The 15,621-nt window shown below is 43.2% G+C and overlaps 1 protein-coding gene across 2 annotated transcripts in view; it reads right to left on the bottom strand.

The window, feature by feature from the left end:
• Positions 1-3,139: 3,139 nt before the first annotated feature.
• CAMLG (calcium modulating ligand) overlaps positions 3,140-15,621 on the bottom strand; it is a 32,121-nt gene continuing 19,639 nt past the window's right edge. The window contains exons 4-5 of one of the 2 annotated variants that reach the window (XR_014473358.1): positions 5,191-7,796; positions 3,140-4,537 (exon numbers count right to left, since the gene is read on the bottom strand). Coding sequence is in view for 1 of the 2 variants with exons in the window: in XM_083181804.1 (XP_083037930.1) it covers positions 7,605-7,796 (192 nt within the window). In the remaining variant the exon portion in view is untranslated. Of the gene's footprint in view, positions 7,797-15,621 lie in introns of both variants that reach the window. The other variant, XM_083181804.1, reaches the window with a different exon arrangement.

The following is a 15,621-nucleotide window of genomic DNA, read 5'->3' as shown; positions in this document are numbered from 1 at the left end:
ACACCACTGGGGCACAGTGGGCTGGCATCCACCCTACCCCCAGCAAAAACGTTGTCGGCACATTGCATGCCATCCTGCACATAATATTAAAGCATATGTCACACCCCCCCAATGAAAATAATTTGCTAAGATTTCCATTGGTGGCACAGTAAATGCCATTCTAAAATATAAACACTCGTTTATAGCCGCTCCCACCCCACCCCCAAAATAAATATGCTAATATTTTCTTTGGTGGCACAGTGGATGCCACAATATTAGTGGGTGCCTCCCCCTCCCCCCTGCCAACCATTGGTGACACAGTGAAATGTTTTTAAAATATACTTACCAACTACGCAGATCTCATGTCCATGCCTTCTCCTTGCAGTTGCATCTAGAGAATGGAGGAGGGCTTCAGTGAGAGGCAAGGAGTGTCCTGGTGAAGCAGATCAATGATTGCTATTGACCCCTACACCAAAAACACAGGCAAAGTGCAGCCTCTTGCCAGCAATATTACTAAAGTTAACCAGCCTTCTGGTTATACATCGTGCAGGGTCATGCATCACTATCACTATGGGCCCTACACACACAGATTGGCCCTAAACACAGATGTGTATTTAATTTCTAAGCAATCTAGTTAAATTAAAACTAAGATCACATAGAAAATAGCCCCACATCGCTACATGTGTAGGCCTCATTACACATCAGGCAATGGCATGGCAAGTATTTACAGTTATAGTGATTATATGACCACAACACAACAGATTTTAAAGATCTGAACCCAGTGGATTTAATCCTTGTATCCTGCCTCCTAAGCAGTAAGATGAGACCCTGTGCTGTAGCAGGATCTTATTTACCACCATATCAATCCCTGTCCGTCATTGATTTAAAAGGAGAATGTAGTTGGGACATCCGCACATAGTGGGCGCAGCTGCGGAGAAATAGTGCACCTGGAGTGTCTTTTCTCCCCCTGCCTGTATAAAGCCACCATTTGACCCAGGATCCCAGGCTATATATATTTACAAAAAGAGAAAAGAAACTCGGGTGGGGTGCACTCTAGGTCCCCCAACTGAAACCATTCTGTTAAATTATATTATTAGTTTGAATATTCTGAATTTTTTTTTAGTATTTTTATCTGCTGTGCCCACTTAATAATATATTATATATATATATATATATATATATATATATATATATATATATATATATATATATATATATATATATATATATATATATATATATATATATATATATATATATATATTCCAGTAATCCGGCACTCTTGTTCTTTAAGAAGAATAATGTTAAGTGCTCCGGTGCCTTCCTTGAACCACGTGTGTTCAATATAAATTCAACAAATGAGGCGGCACTCGTCAGGCTTGGTATGCAAAATAACTTGGTTTATTCCAACATGTTTCGGGAGTAATGTCCTCCCGTCGTCAGGGACGGGAGGACATTACTCCCGAAACATGTTGGAATAAACCAAGTTATTTTGCATACCAAGCCTGACGAGTGCCGCCTCATTTGTTGAATTTATATTGAACACACGTGGTTCAAGGAAGGCACCGGAGCACTTAACATTATTCTTCTTAAAGAACAAGAGTGCCGGATTACTGGAATATATGAGTGTGTGTGTGTGTGTGTGTATAATATATATATATATATATATATATATATATTTTTTTTTTTTTAATTGACCATCATATAACCCTATCAATACATCACCATCGATGTTTTATGGGTATTTCACTCAATTATTTAGTGATCAGGGTTTAATCATTGGTCAAAATAATTTTCATAAAATATCAAACAAAGTATCATAGAAACATAGAAGTTGACGGCAGATAAGAACCACTTGGCCCATCTAGTCTGCCCCTTTTTTTAAACAGGTTACCTCAAACCATATTTGATCCTTATTTTTTTGTAAGGATATCAATACGCTTATCCCAAGCATGTTTAAATTGTACTACTGTAATAGAAACATAGAATATCTATATCTACAATGCTATATACATATATACAGTTGCATGGATCTAATCCATATCTTTATCATACCTTCTCGTGTATTTTACTGCACTCAGCAGAAACCTGACCTGATCATGTCCTATACAGTGTGAAGAAAAAGTGGTGGTGCCCTTTATCATGTATAAGCACTACCAATCATGTGTACCAATTTCACCATTCATGCCACCATATTGGGCCACTAATCACCAATTCAGAGTACTAATTATCAAAGCACTGTTGAGATGTAAATATACCGCTCTCACAATCTCACACAGATCTACCGAGCCTGTGATAGAACGCTGTTACCAATATTATTTTTGCAGTACTAGATTAAAATTGAGAGAGGTATCAAACTCCAAAAGCAATAATACTATTCACACTATCAATATGCTGTTACAAGTCAGGCACTATGGGTCTTTATGTATCCTGTTAATGTGCAATACCATACATCAGGCATGTAGATAGAAGAGGAGCATAGGACATGAATAGATAATGGAGAGAAGTAAGAAAAAATGGACCAAACCCTCTTATATGCCCGCGGCATCCATGTAGGTATAGCCGCAGACAGCAGAGGGAGGCCCGATTACCAGTTCTGGACGCCGATGCACGTGTCTCCAGACGCTGCTTGTGTAGTCCTGGACGCAGCGGAGACAGACAGCTGGTAACGTGATCGGCAATTTGCTGGGGGACGTACGTTTCGCTTGGGCTTGTTCACCCGGTCTATACATACCATGCTTTTATCTTCAGCCATGCTGCTGGAGGTGGCAGGCTGCTGGAGCTCCATCTCCGCAGCGAACTATGGGATGTGAGACACCCCAAGGATTGATTTCCCTGCAGATGGGGGATGTGGGTTCCAGACCCCAAAGGGTGTGACCAGATCCCACGGCAACTCCCACATAGACTGGCAGGGTTCAACTGTCAGACTGCTGAAGAGCTTGAAAAAAGTGAAGGTAAAAAAGAAACCTCTGGAGCTCCCAGGCACATTTCTAAAACTGGTCTGGTGGGGGTGGGGGTGGGGGTGGGGGGGGGGGGGGGGGGGGGAAGCCAGTTACACACAAAAAAAATGTAAGTGCCTGGCTAAACTAATCACCCATCTATACCCCATCGTTCAGACTCACACAATACCCTATGGATGAAAGAGAAAAATTGACAAAAATGGTCACAAATAATTTAGTTTAATCAGAGTTAACTTGTCTAAACAACAATTATCACCTTTTTTAAGTGTTTGGGGGCAAATGGTTGATTGTCATTTGCTCCCTCATATTACCAGATTTTTGTTACAATCAACCAGATTGGACAGGCATATCTTTGCAGTGGTCTGCTAGGAGTAAGCTGCTTCGTTAACAGAGAAAATGGGGTTGGGTTCATTTGGGCTACAGCATGATGGTCGACAGTCATTAGGTCGACACCATTAGGTCGACATGTGTCTAGGTCAACATGGAAAAAGGTTGACATGGTTCTAGGTCAAAAGGTCATTAGTTTGACAATGTCTAGGTCGACATGGGGTTTTTCGCGGGTTTTTTTCCCTGAAAGTCAACACAGTCGACATGGACAGAGTTTAAAGTGCACCGCATCCCCTCGCATCGCTCGCTGCGCAATGCATCGGGCAGGGTGCCTCGCTATGTTCGGCACACTATTTTATTCTCCCACCACACCCTTGTGGATGGTAGGACATGAAATACCGCCTGTCGGCACATGTCGGCTCAAAAAACAGTGAAAAACTCCATGTCAGCCTAGACACTGTCGAACTAACGACCTGTCAACCTAGAACCATGTCGACATTTTCCTAGGTCGGCCTAGACCTAGGTGTCGACCTAATGACTGTCTACTATCATGCTGTAGACCAAATGACCGCATCCCAGAAAATGTCCCTTACTAAATTATGAGAGAATTGTGAATGGATTGCTAATTGCTTGCTGTCCACTCGCAAATATATACGCAATTCCCAAACCATCAAAGAGTTTTTCCATCTGCGCAAATGTGAATAGCTCTGATGCTTTTACTAATCTGTGATGGAGACAGGGTGGAAATGATAGATGACATCACAGACTCGCCACAAAAATGCCTGGGCTATGTTTTTCCAACAACTAGCAGAAAATAGCAGGTTACCACCACCAAATGCTGGCTTCCTGTCAGTCAAATGGAGAGGGGATTGTGTTTTACTGCAGGTTTTTGTTGTTTCACAGCAACAGCTACTAAATGCAAATGGCACTCTCGAAGTTAACTTAATACCTTTTTCTGCATAACTGATAAAAAAAACAAAAGAATAGCCCACACCAATCCATGAAACCGCTTTTGAGTCAAATGTCCAATTACTTTTGCTCCCTTGAAAAAAAGAGAGGGTTACATATTGCACATATTAAATTCCTAAACCCTTCCTCCAATTCGGACATGGACACCCTCAACATAAAAACCATATTCATTATGTAACTGTAACTTCAATGAATTTTGGTTAACAGCTAAAACAAAAAAAAAAAATGTCAGTGGAGGGTAGTGTAGACCAGAAAAGGCCTGTCAACAAAGCAGCTTGAGTCATGTTATTATATTTTAACCCCTTCCCGACATTTGACGTACATGTACGTCATGGCCGGGATGTACTTCCCGACACATGACGTACATGTACGTCATGACTTCAAAGTGCCACCGCGTCTACAGACGCGGTGACAGAGGGACGATGTCTGCTGTCCCTGACAGCAGACATCCTCCCTCATTGCCCAGGGGGGGCAGCGATGCCCCCCGTCATGGGCGATCGCTGCGATTGGCTGTTCAAACGTGAACAGCCAAAAACAGCGTTTTAATGTGTGATGTGTAAAATTTAGACTCTGCTGCCCCCTAGTGTCCAAAAAAATTAAAGGCGGTTAAAATAATGATTTAAAAATGAAGTTTAGATATGGTCTATGTTAGTTATTAACTATTTTGAGTGGTATGATTATTTGTCTCACAAGCAGAAAATTTTACATTTTGCAAATAGCAAAATGTTCCATTTTTTTACGACATTTTGGTATTTTTCACAAAAAAAAAAAAACTGTATCGACCAAAATTTACCACTAATTTAAAGTACAATGTGTCACGGGAAAACAATCTCAAAATCACTGGGATAAGTAAAAGAAAAAAAAGTTATCCCCACTTAAGTGATAAATGTCAGATTTGAAAAAAAGGCCTCTGTCAGGAAGGCAAAAACATGCTGCGTCGGGAAGGGGTTAATACAGTAAAAGTACAATATTGAAATTATATCCCTAGAGATTAATACCCAAACAGTAAAAGACATTGCATGGTAAAGACACTGCAGAGACTACTGCAGAGTGAAGACCACGAGCAGAATAATCCAGGGTTCATTAAAGTGCCCAAAGAGAGGCTGTGGGTTTTCAGGTAGTTTCAGGCTACGGGTGTCAAACAGTGGAGGTCATCAAAGGGCCACAACAGATGTTCTTGAAGAAGCCGGAGGTGCAGGCGAAATGCATTGCTAGCAGAGCAATTGCTCTCCTCACATACTGCTTCACACAGCTGTAGCAGCAGGAGAGAAGTCTGCCGGCAGACACAGGAAAACCCCTGGAAACCAGAATTATCGGTACATGGTAAAAGAATTCCTTCTTTGTGAACCTTGGAACTTTTAAGCTTGGTGAAGTGTCTGGTTTTTATCACCGGCCAATCAGCTCCTACCTATAATTTATAAACCAAGCCTGTAACTTCACAGTTAGAAGCTGATTGGCCGGTGCTAAAAACCAGAGACTTTGTCACTTCGCCGAGCGTAATAAATCTGCCCTTGAGACTATTAGAGCACTTATCTTATAAATTAGACTGCTTTATCCTTATACAGGATTTTATATGTTATATGTGGGTTTGTATGTCTGTTTTAGCATACTGGTATTAGGACACGTTATTAATATTGCCCGATTTATAAAAATACATTTATACAGATTCAACTTTAGAACTATAGGTTTAGCATAGGAGTATCCATTTTTTTTGTTTAATCATTTATTTAGACTAAAGCCCTGTACACATGCAATATATTGGCTAATGGCCAATTTTGACTAAGAAATTTTGAGAGAGAATTTGGCTAGATGCACTAGAGATTTTGACTAAGCAATTTTGTCTAAGTAATGATAGTCTAAAGGTGCCCATACACGTTACAATTATTGCATACAATATCGCATCTCATCGCATCTTGGTGTTTCGATGAGATGAGATCTAGTACAAAAAGTATGTGCTGCACATACTTTTTGTGCTAGATCTCATCGCAAAACAGTGATGCGATGAGATGCGATATTGTATGCAATAATTGTAACGTGTATGGGCACCTTATGATCTAGGGAAAATTGCATTGCCTGCACAGTCAATCTATGCTAAGCAATCTAAGATAGGCAATTTTGACTAAGCAGGAGAAAAATTGGGAGATTTTGGCTAACCTTCTAGGAGATTTTCACTATGTAATTAAAATATCCTCATGGGTACAACCCTTTATAAGCATCAATATCTTACAGTGTGTCTCCCTTTTTTCTCTCCTGCTTAGTCAATATTGTCTAGCATAGATTGACTGTGCAGGCAATGCAATTTAGACTAGATCATAGACCAGTGGTAGCCAACCACGGTCCTCGAGAGCTACCAACAGTTTACATTTTCCAGACAACCTAGCTGCTGAGACATTTTCAAAGATCCACAGGTGGAGCCAATTACTTCACTTGTGATTCTGTGAGGAGATCTGGAAAACATTAACTGTTGGTAGCTCTCGAGGACTGGAGTTGGCTACCCCAGTCATAGACTATCATTACTTAGACAAAATTGCTTAGTCAAAATCTCCCGAGCATCTAGCCAAAATCTCTCTCAAGCCGTGTACACACGGCTGCGATAGGGGCTGAAATCGCTGGGAATATGGTCGCTGGCGACCATAGTGCCAGTGATGGGAGTGTGCCCCGGCGATAAATCGCCGGGTGCACGGTCCCGTTTTAAAATCGCTGGCTCCTGCGACCAGCTGATTACCTCTGCAGTACCACCGGCAGAGGTTCCCTTTCATCAGCAACCATCTCTGGTCGCTGATGAAAATGAGACAGATCACTATATTGCTAGCAATATATCTCCCCCGTGTGTATGCACCTTCAAAACTGCTTCGTCAACATTGCTTAGTCAAAATTGTCCATTAGCCAAAATCTCCCAGTGTGTACACCCTTTAAAAGTAGACAAAACACTGGGAGATTTTGGATAACCTTCTAGGAGATTTTAACTATCTAGTCAAAATCTCCTGCCAAAATGTCACCGTGTGCACACCCCTTATTAAAAGCTAAACTGCATTACAAAAACTTCAAGACACATTACCGCATAGATGATCTATATTTAGTTGCATTCATGCAACCATAGTTCCTTTTTTGATATGGAATTCCATTAGAACAAACATTTTTTTATACACTGTTTCTGGTTGAAGTACAAATTATTGTTTTTTTCTGTTATTTTTAAATAAACAGTTAAAAATGTACAATTTGTGTAACTAGTGTAGTAAATGAATTGGATATTTTTGATTACAGCCGGTTTCCTTAAGTTGTAACGTAGAATTGCTATGTCGATTGTCTACTTTTCTTAGACCATAACAAGAGGTTTGCAGGTCTGCAGAGAAAAATCCCGAAAAACAATCATGGGTCTCCGGTACCAAAGAATATAAGTACTTCATGACTAAAGATAAAGGTGAAAAAGTAAACGCAGAGGTCAGTAAAAACATCCGCCATCTTGCTGTATGTATCCAGTGAGCGACTTATCACCTCAGATGGGATTCCAGATAAAAGAAGGGCTGCAGTGAGGACAGTCGTCTTCGTTTTTTTCTCCCCCTTAAAAATAAAAATAATCAACGTTTAAAAAAATATGTCTTGAGCACTTTAAAAATTAACACCTTCAGTTAGCCAACGCATACATGTATTTCAGTAACCATTACTAACTATACACTTTTTTTAAGCTTTGTTCTGTTCTGCAATACCTTTATACTATCAGGCAGAGGGTGTTCCATTTAGGTTTCTCTGGAATCAGGCAAAGAGCAGCTTTGTGATGCATCCCAAGGAAAAAATGGGATTTTAATAATAACTTACTGTTCAAATACCTTTCTCTGAGTCCACCCTGGTGACATAGCTTAACCATGGGATTTAGTAGGGTCTGTAGGAGCAAAGCACCTATGGCCTTTGAGAGGCAGGCTCATGCCTCACTGCATCCTGGGAACTTCAAAAGCCTACAAGGATACAATACTGAGTACAAGGCCTGAACATATTAATATGCACAATCAAAAAATTAACCGTAAAATCATCATAAAATGTAACATGAAACAGTATAATTACTTACTGAGCGTAAAGGGGGGGGATTGCTTTATCACCAAGATGGACTCAGAGAAAGGGATTTGAACAGTAAGTTCACACAAAAATCCCATTTTCTCTATCATCCATCCTGGTGACACAGCTTAACCATGGGACCTACAAGAGCCAGTCCTTTGGGAGGGTATGCTCAGGTTCGCAGCACGTAGAACTGCTTGCCCAAATGAAGCGTCCTCCAAAGCGAAGTCATGAAACCTGTAAAACGTAGTGAATGTGTAAACAGAGGACCAGGTGGCAGCCTTGCAAAACTGCTATGCTGAAGCCCCTTGACGCACAGCCAAAGAGGAGGCAACAGACCTCATGGTATGGGCATTTACCTTGGCCGGAAATGGAGGACCAACCTTGGTGTAGGCAAAAGCAATGACCTACCTCAACCGTTTCGTGATAATCTGCTTAGAGGCCGGCCACCTTCTTTTATGTACATCATATAGCATCAGCAAGGTATCAGTCTTGCGAAAAGACTTCACTGTCCAAGTAAACACGCAACGCATAAACCGTGGTACTTCTGTAGTTTCACGGCACCAGTATGGCGCCGTGCGTCTGAGTCCCCTTGCGGGGCTCGGTGGCTCGCTACGCGATTTAAAATCAACTCCATGCCAACATGGATAGTGGGGGTATGAACTATCCATGTTGGCATGGAGTTAAGTTACTTTTTTTGACATATTTCGTGGCGAGCGTAGAACCCGGAAGTAGCACGGCACCATGAAACTACAGAAGTACCTAAACCACATCCAAAAGCAACAGTTTGTCCAAGTGTCTGGTGTATTCAGGAGGGCAAAACACTGGAAGCACAATCTCCTGGTTTAAATGGAAATCAGAGACTACCTTCGGTAAGAATTTTGGAAATGTATGGAGAACAGCCCTTTTCTCATGGAAAATTAACAAGGGAGGCCTACAGGACAACGCTTCCAACTCTGACACTCTCCTTGCCGAAGCAATAGCCAGAAGAAAAGCCAATTTCGACGACACAAACTTCAAATCTGCTGAACACAAAGGTTCAAAGGGAGACTTCTGCAGCACAGAAAGCACCAGTGAAAAATCCCACAGAGCTACTGGCTGACGATAAGGCAGTCGAATGCGCACCACACCGTGGAGAAAACTCGGAACCTCAGGTAAAAGAGCCACTCTTTTTTTTTTTAAATATGGAAAGTGCAGACAGCTGCACCTTCAAGGAATGCAGAAAAACCATCTTGAAGGAAATCCAATAGTCTAGCCAATTTGAAGGTATGAACGTTCTGTCTCTCACATCATCTGATGTAGATCTTCCACAGCCTATAGTAATTTGATGCAGAGACAGATTTCCTAGCTTTTAACATCGTCTGGATCACAGCACCTGAAAACACCTTCTTTTCCAATAATAAGATTTCAAAAGCCATGGCGTCAAATTTAGCGGAGCTAGGTCCAGGTGAAAGAATGGACCTTGACAAAGCAGGTCTGGATGAAGAGTTAGACGCCATGGAGGCGCTACTGACAACCCGAGCATGTCCAAATACCAGGACCTCTTGGGCCAGTCTGGAGCCACCAGAATCACCTGCAACTCTTGAAGTCGAAACCTTTTGAGAACTCGAGCCAGCATTGGAAAGGGTGGAAATACATAAGCCAGCCTGAATGTCCAAGGTACAGTCATGGCATCCACTGCCCACACTCTCGGATCTCTGGTCCTCAAACAGAACAACGGGACTTGACAATTGTGCCTTGAAGCCATCAAGTCTATCACCGGAACTCCCCAGCATATCGTGATGTCCCTGAACACCTCAGGGTGCAAGGCCCACTCCCCCTCCTGCCGTTCCGATCTGCTGAGGAAGTCTGCCTCCACATTCCAGATCCCTGGAATAAACACTGCTGACAACGCTGGAACATGGGACTCCACCCATCGGAATATCCGTGAGACTACTCGCATCACCAACCTGCTGCGAGTACCTCCCTGTGGTTCAAGTATGCCACAGTCGTGGCATTGTCTGACTGAATCCTCACCGAGACCCTTGTACTACAGTCTCTGCCTGCAGAAGTGCCCTCAGAACCACTCTGATCTCCAGGATATTTATGGGCAAAGATGTTTCTGATTGTGACCACATACCCTGAAGTCTGAGATGGAGAATCACAGCACCCCAACCCTTGAAACTCGCATCTGTCAGAAGAGACTGTCTCGACTCCTGAGTCAGAGAAATCCTTTCCAACTTCATTGTGTCAGTATTCCTCGACCAAGAAGACAGAATGTTCCATTGGAACAATATACGGTGTGTAAAAAGAGTTATATTACACTGGGACCCTAGGACTCCTTTTAAAGGGTGCTGGCTCATAAAAAATCATTAATGGATTATCACAATTCATTAAATAGACCTTTATGATATCACCTGTATGATCTTTATGCCACTTTCAGGTTTTTAGTGGTGGCCTCCCATGGTGAGGCAGAGCGGTTAGACAGGCGGTCCAGAGGAGCACGCTCTAGCCACAGCCAATTATTCCATTTCTATGGAGCACAGTAGGAGGAGTAAAATATCTCTTTACATAGTGTTCCCGCTAGGCTGTTTTAGCGGGGTGCTGCGCCCTGCACGTTTTTTACAGGGCAAAATGCGCCCTGCCCTGCTAGCAGCGACCCGCTAAAACAGCGTGGTGCCTGCCCTGGCTGTGTGCAAGGGGAAGCGCAGCGCCACCTTAGACGCCGATTCCCAGCGCTTCCCCGGCAGCACGGTAACATCGGCGGTGCCGGGCCCGCCCCTTTTCGCGACGTCGCGGCCCGGGCACGCCCCTTTTCGCGACCCGGGACCGCCTACAATTGTACCGTCGGCGGGCCCGGTCTGCCCCCCTTGCGCTGCCCCTGTGCAGCCGCGCCCTGCCCGCCCTCATTTCTAGAGGGAACACTAATAGAGATCCGCTTATCAGCGGCGTAATTGAGCTTTTCCATCAAATCTCTATGTGAAGAGATATTATACTCCTCCTACCATGCTCCATAGAAATTGAAGAATTGAAGAATTGGCTGCTGGCTAGAGAGTGCTCCTCTGGACCGCCTCTCTAACCACTCTGCCTCACCATAGGATGCCACCACTAAAAACCTGAAAGTGGCATAAAGATCATACAGGTGATATTATAAAGGTCTGTAGTCCACTGTCGTGCTGTATACTAATTATTGGAGAGACTATTAGGCATTTGAGACTGATACACTCTATAAGAAGAACATTGTCTAAAATCTAAGTATTAAAAGTCTTATATTATCCAGCCTCTAAAAAGCATAATCTGAATATTACATATAAATATATGGACCGCAAGTCAATTAAGTGTGGATCATCAAGCGGCTCATTATTACCATTCCAGCTGGTTTTATTGATTGTGTATTGATGAATAGCATATACATTTCATGGAATTTTTTATCTATTTTTATGTAATTGTTGTGATATAAAAAATGCAAGACTAATTAGAATTTTTTTTAAATAAATTATTCATGTATTTAATGAATTAATTGTGGTAATCCATTAAGGATTTTGACCAGACAGTGCTCTTTAAAAAAGGAGTTATACACCGAGTACTAGACAGTGTAATACAACTCTTTTACACACAGTACATTATTTCTTGGAAGGCACAAGCTCTTCTAAAGAGCGGCAGTCCAAACAAATTGTGGTAATAAATATACCAGTGCTAGAAGGGATCAGCGGCTATCAATAACAGTTAGTGTTTTTTCCATTGGAACACTCTTGAATGAAATCTTTCATACTGCAATGTCACAAACGTGGCTACCATTTTACCTAACAGTCTCGGGCACATCCAGATGGACGGATGCGGAACACTGAGGATCAACAAGGTTAAACTCTGTACCACCCTGACCTTGTTCTCTGGCAAAAACACTCAATGTATATGAGTGTCCAACACCACCCCTAGAAACTGAAGCCTCAGGGATGGCACCAGATGAGACTTCCTGAAATTTATGATCCATCCTTGATCCTAAATATTTTTTGGAGTACTTGTGTATTTTCAGGGCGCCCACTAAGCCATTTGCTTAGTGGGCTATTCTGCGTAATGAAATTGCATCGCACCACAGGTTTTCGTGCGATGTGATCTCACTAGTTAATTTATTCACTGCACCCTGACCGCCAATCATATCACATACAAAATCGCATGCGATTTCATACAATGAAAAATCACATCGCACCGCACCGCAAATGGCATGGGATGCGATTTTCCTACGGTGCCGTATATGTATGTAAATTGGGTGCCCTGCAAATACACAAGTACCATTTTTAGTGCTACACTGATGTGTTCTTGCAACAATTCTGCTGACTCTGCCTTGAACAGAAGGTAGTCCAGATACGGATTGATTACAATTCCCTTCAGTCTGAGTGATGCTGCCATTACAGCCATCACTTTGGTAAATACCATTGGATCTATTGCCAGCCCAAAAGGGAGAGCCTGAAATTGCTAAAGCTAACCTTAGCAGAGATTGATGTTCCTTCAATATCGGTACGTATAGATATGCATCCTGAATATTTACCGTCGCTAAATATTCCCTCGACTCCATGCTTCGCAGCACTGATTGGAGAGACTCCATCTTGAAATGATCCACCCACAGATGTTTGTTGAGGGATTTTAGATTTAAGATGGGGTTTGGGGACCAGGAACAGAGTGGCATAGAATCCCATTCTCTGTTCCTGTACAGGAACTGGAATAATTACCCCGTTGTAAGCAAGCAAAGATACCAACACCAACAGAACTGTTCTCTTCCCTGCCTCCTGTGGTAAGGGGGTAAGTACAAACCACCTTGGAGGATCCCCTCAGGTTGATCATGTACCCCTGAGAGACTACGGCCCTCACCCACTGATCCTGGGTGGAGCCGATCCATACATCCTGAAAAAGCAGGAGGCAACCCCCACACTGCTCCCAGAATGGGGAGTCTACACCCTATTCTGCTGAAGATTTATCCTCAGGCTTGGATGATTGTTTCTTGGAGAAGGCACCAAAAAACGGGATTGGAAGCCTTTCCTCTACTTGTGGGAAACTTCCCTCTACTTGTTTGACCCCTGCCAGACACACGGTCTTGAAAGGACAAGTGAAAGGAAGGGCAAAATGCACTAAAGCAAGAACTGCCCCGCTTTTCCACTGGTCCTGGTTGCCTGCTTAATTAAGGTTTCCAGTTCAGAACTAAAAAGAACTTCTCCTTTAAAAGCCAAGGCCTCAAGTGATTTCTTGGAATCACTATCCGCCTCCCAGGCCTTTAGCCATGAAGCTCTCTTCGCTGTGACAGAAACGGACGATACCTTAGAAGCCATTCAGATTCCTTTGTGATCAGCCTCACAGACATATTCTGCTGCACACTTCAGCTTCTCTGCCAAAGAAATCAGTTCAGGATTTTAATCATCCCTTAACTGAGCACAACATGTCCGCCCACACAGTCATGGCCTTAGACACCCAGGCCGTAGCTATAAGCGGATGTAGGGAAAACCCTGCCCCTTCAAAAATGGCCGTAAGACACCCTTTCAGTTTTTTGTCTACCAGGTTTTTAAAGGCCACTCCCCCTTGTATAGGAAGTGCCATAGTTTTAGACAGGCAGGCCACAGGTGCATCCACCAAGGGTCCTTTATCCCATAATTTTACATGCTCCTCTGGCATGGGATATAAAGCATCCAACCTTTTTGGCATAACCACCTTTTTGTCTGGGGGGTCTTCCATGCCTCACCCAAAAGGTCAGTCATGCTAGAGTCTGTAGGAAAGGTCATCACAGACTTACGTGGCCTCTTAAATACGCCTTCTTGCTGAACCATGTCAACATCAGCCAAACTTAAATCTTGGTGCACTGCCAAAATCAAATCTTCCACACCTGGGACCGAGGTATCCCCAACTTCCTGCTGTCCCCAAACCGTATCTGCAGCCCATTCACCCTCCTCTTCATCTGAATCAATGTTAAGGAGAGGGGCCTCAGATAAAGGATGTCTAATAGAAATAGCTGCAGGCACTTTAAGAAACTGCTCCATATATTCAGACATTTCATGCACACCTTGTGCTGTGCGCTGCATAACCTGCAACATGGCAGGGTCACCTTGAGATGGTGGAGGTGAACTCAGAGAGGGTTGAGATTGGGAAAACATTCTAGGAGACACAGATAAATCCTCCTTTTGCCTGTTTAGTGCCTGTGCCAACTCAGCCATAGACCTGCCAAGGGCAGCCGCCCATGCAGGCTATGATTGCTCTGTCCTCATGGCCTGAGCTGCACTGTGAACAGCCTCACAAGTGGGGCACAAATCCCCCTGATCCAACTGTTCATTTGTTAATTTGACACCGCAAAATCTGCAGTCTATTAACATGGCAGACTCTCCCCCCTTCACAACAGCAAGATTATACTTTGTCATATTTGTACAGAGCACAGTGCAAAATGTCAGGCGATTATGCAGGTTAAAGTATCCAGTGTCTTATCAGTTAGCTGCTGTTGTAGCTGATCTAGCGATCACAGGGAGAATTCTGCAAGAGGAAGCTCACACTGTCGTTTTCTCTTTTTCAGAAGTACAGCACTCCATTCAGCTCCGCAGTGGACGAGAAAAAAAGCTCCAAAACTACAGGCAGGAAGAGTCCAACGTCCATGCTTCAGCAGGGAGGCAGCATGATTTGGTGCCCTCCCCCTTCTGCCACTCTGATATTCGAGTCCTCTGTCTCCCCTCCACTGGAGATCACATGGGAGTGCCCTGCTGCAATATGGAGTGTGCTAGCAAGCCATTATAAATGGTGGCGCCATAACGGGGTTCTGCCACCAAAGACCCCCCAGTAGCTGAGAGCCTGTTTCAGGTCCCCCAGTGTCCAGAATATCCCTCCAATAAGAGGGGTCAGTGAGCAGAGCAGGAGGAATCTCCCCTGCTCACAGAGAGCTGACAGGCAGTGTCTCTGTCAGCCCTTGCAATGCTGCAAACAGTCTATAAAAGTTTCCAGGAAACTATACACTTAACCTGCACTAGCTAAATTAAAATTAATAAAATAAAAAAACGAACTCTCTCTAAAACGGCTGCTGAAAACAGCCCCAGAGCATAAGCACCCACTCCGGTGGGCACCTAAAACGAAACTGAAGTTTCCAGGATGCAGTGAGGGAGGAGCCTGCCTCTCAAAGACCATAGCATAGGTGCTTGGCTCATACGGACCCTAATACATCCCATGGTTAAGCTGTATCACCAGGATGGACGATAGAGAAAAGGACATTACCATTGCCTGATAATATAAAAGTGCTGAAAACTTTAAAGATGAATGCAAAAAGAATTCATACTGTAGCATAGATTAATTTTTAACTGGATGTTGTTTGCAGACCATCATCACAGAAGCATTC

The sequence above is a fragment of the Crinia signifera genome, chromosome 4, assembly GCF_055691185.1.
Source record: "Crinia signifera chromosome 4, ASM5569118v1, whole genome shotgun sequence".
Classification (NCBI taxonomy): domain Eukaryota; kingdom Metazoa; phylum Chordata; class Amphibia; order Anura; family Myobatrachidae; genus Crinia; species Crinia signifera.
Note: the sequence above shows the minus strand (reverse complement) of the source record. Positions and strands in the feature narration are given on the sequence as shown.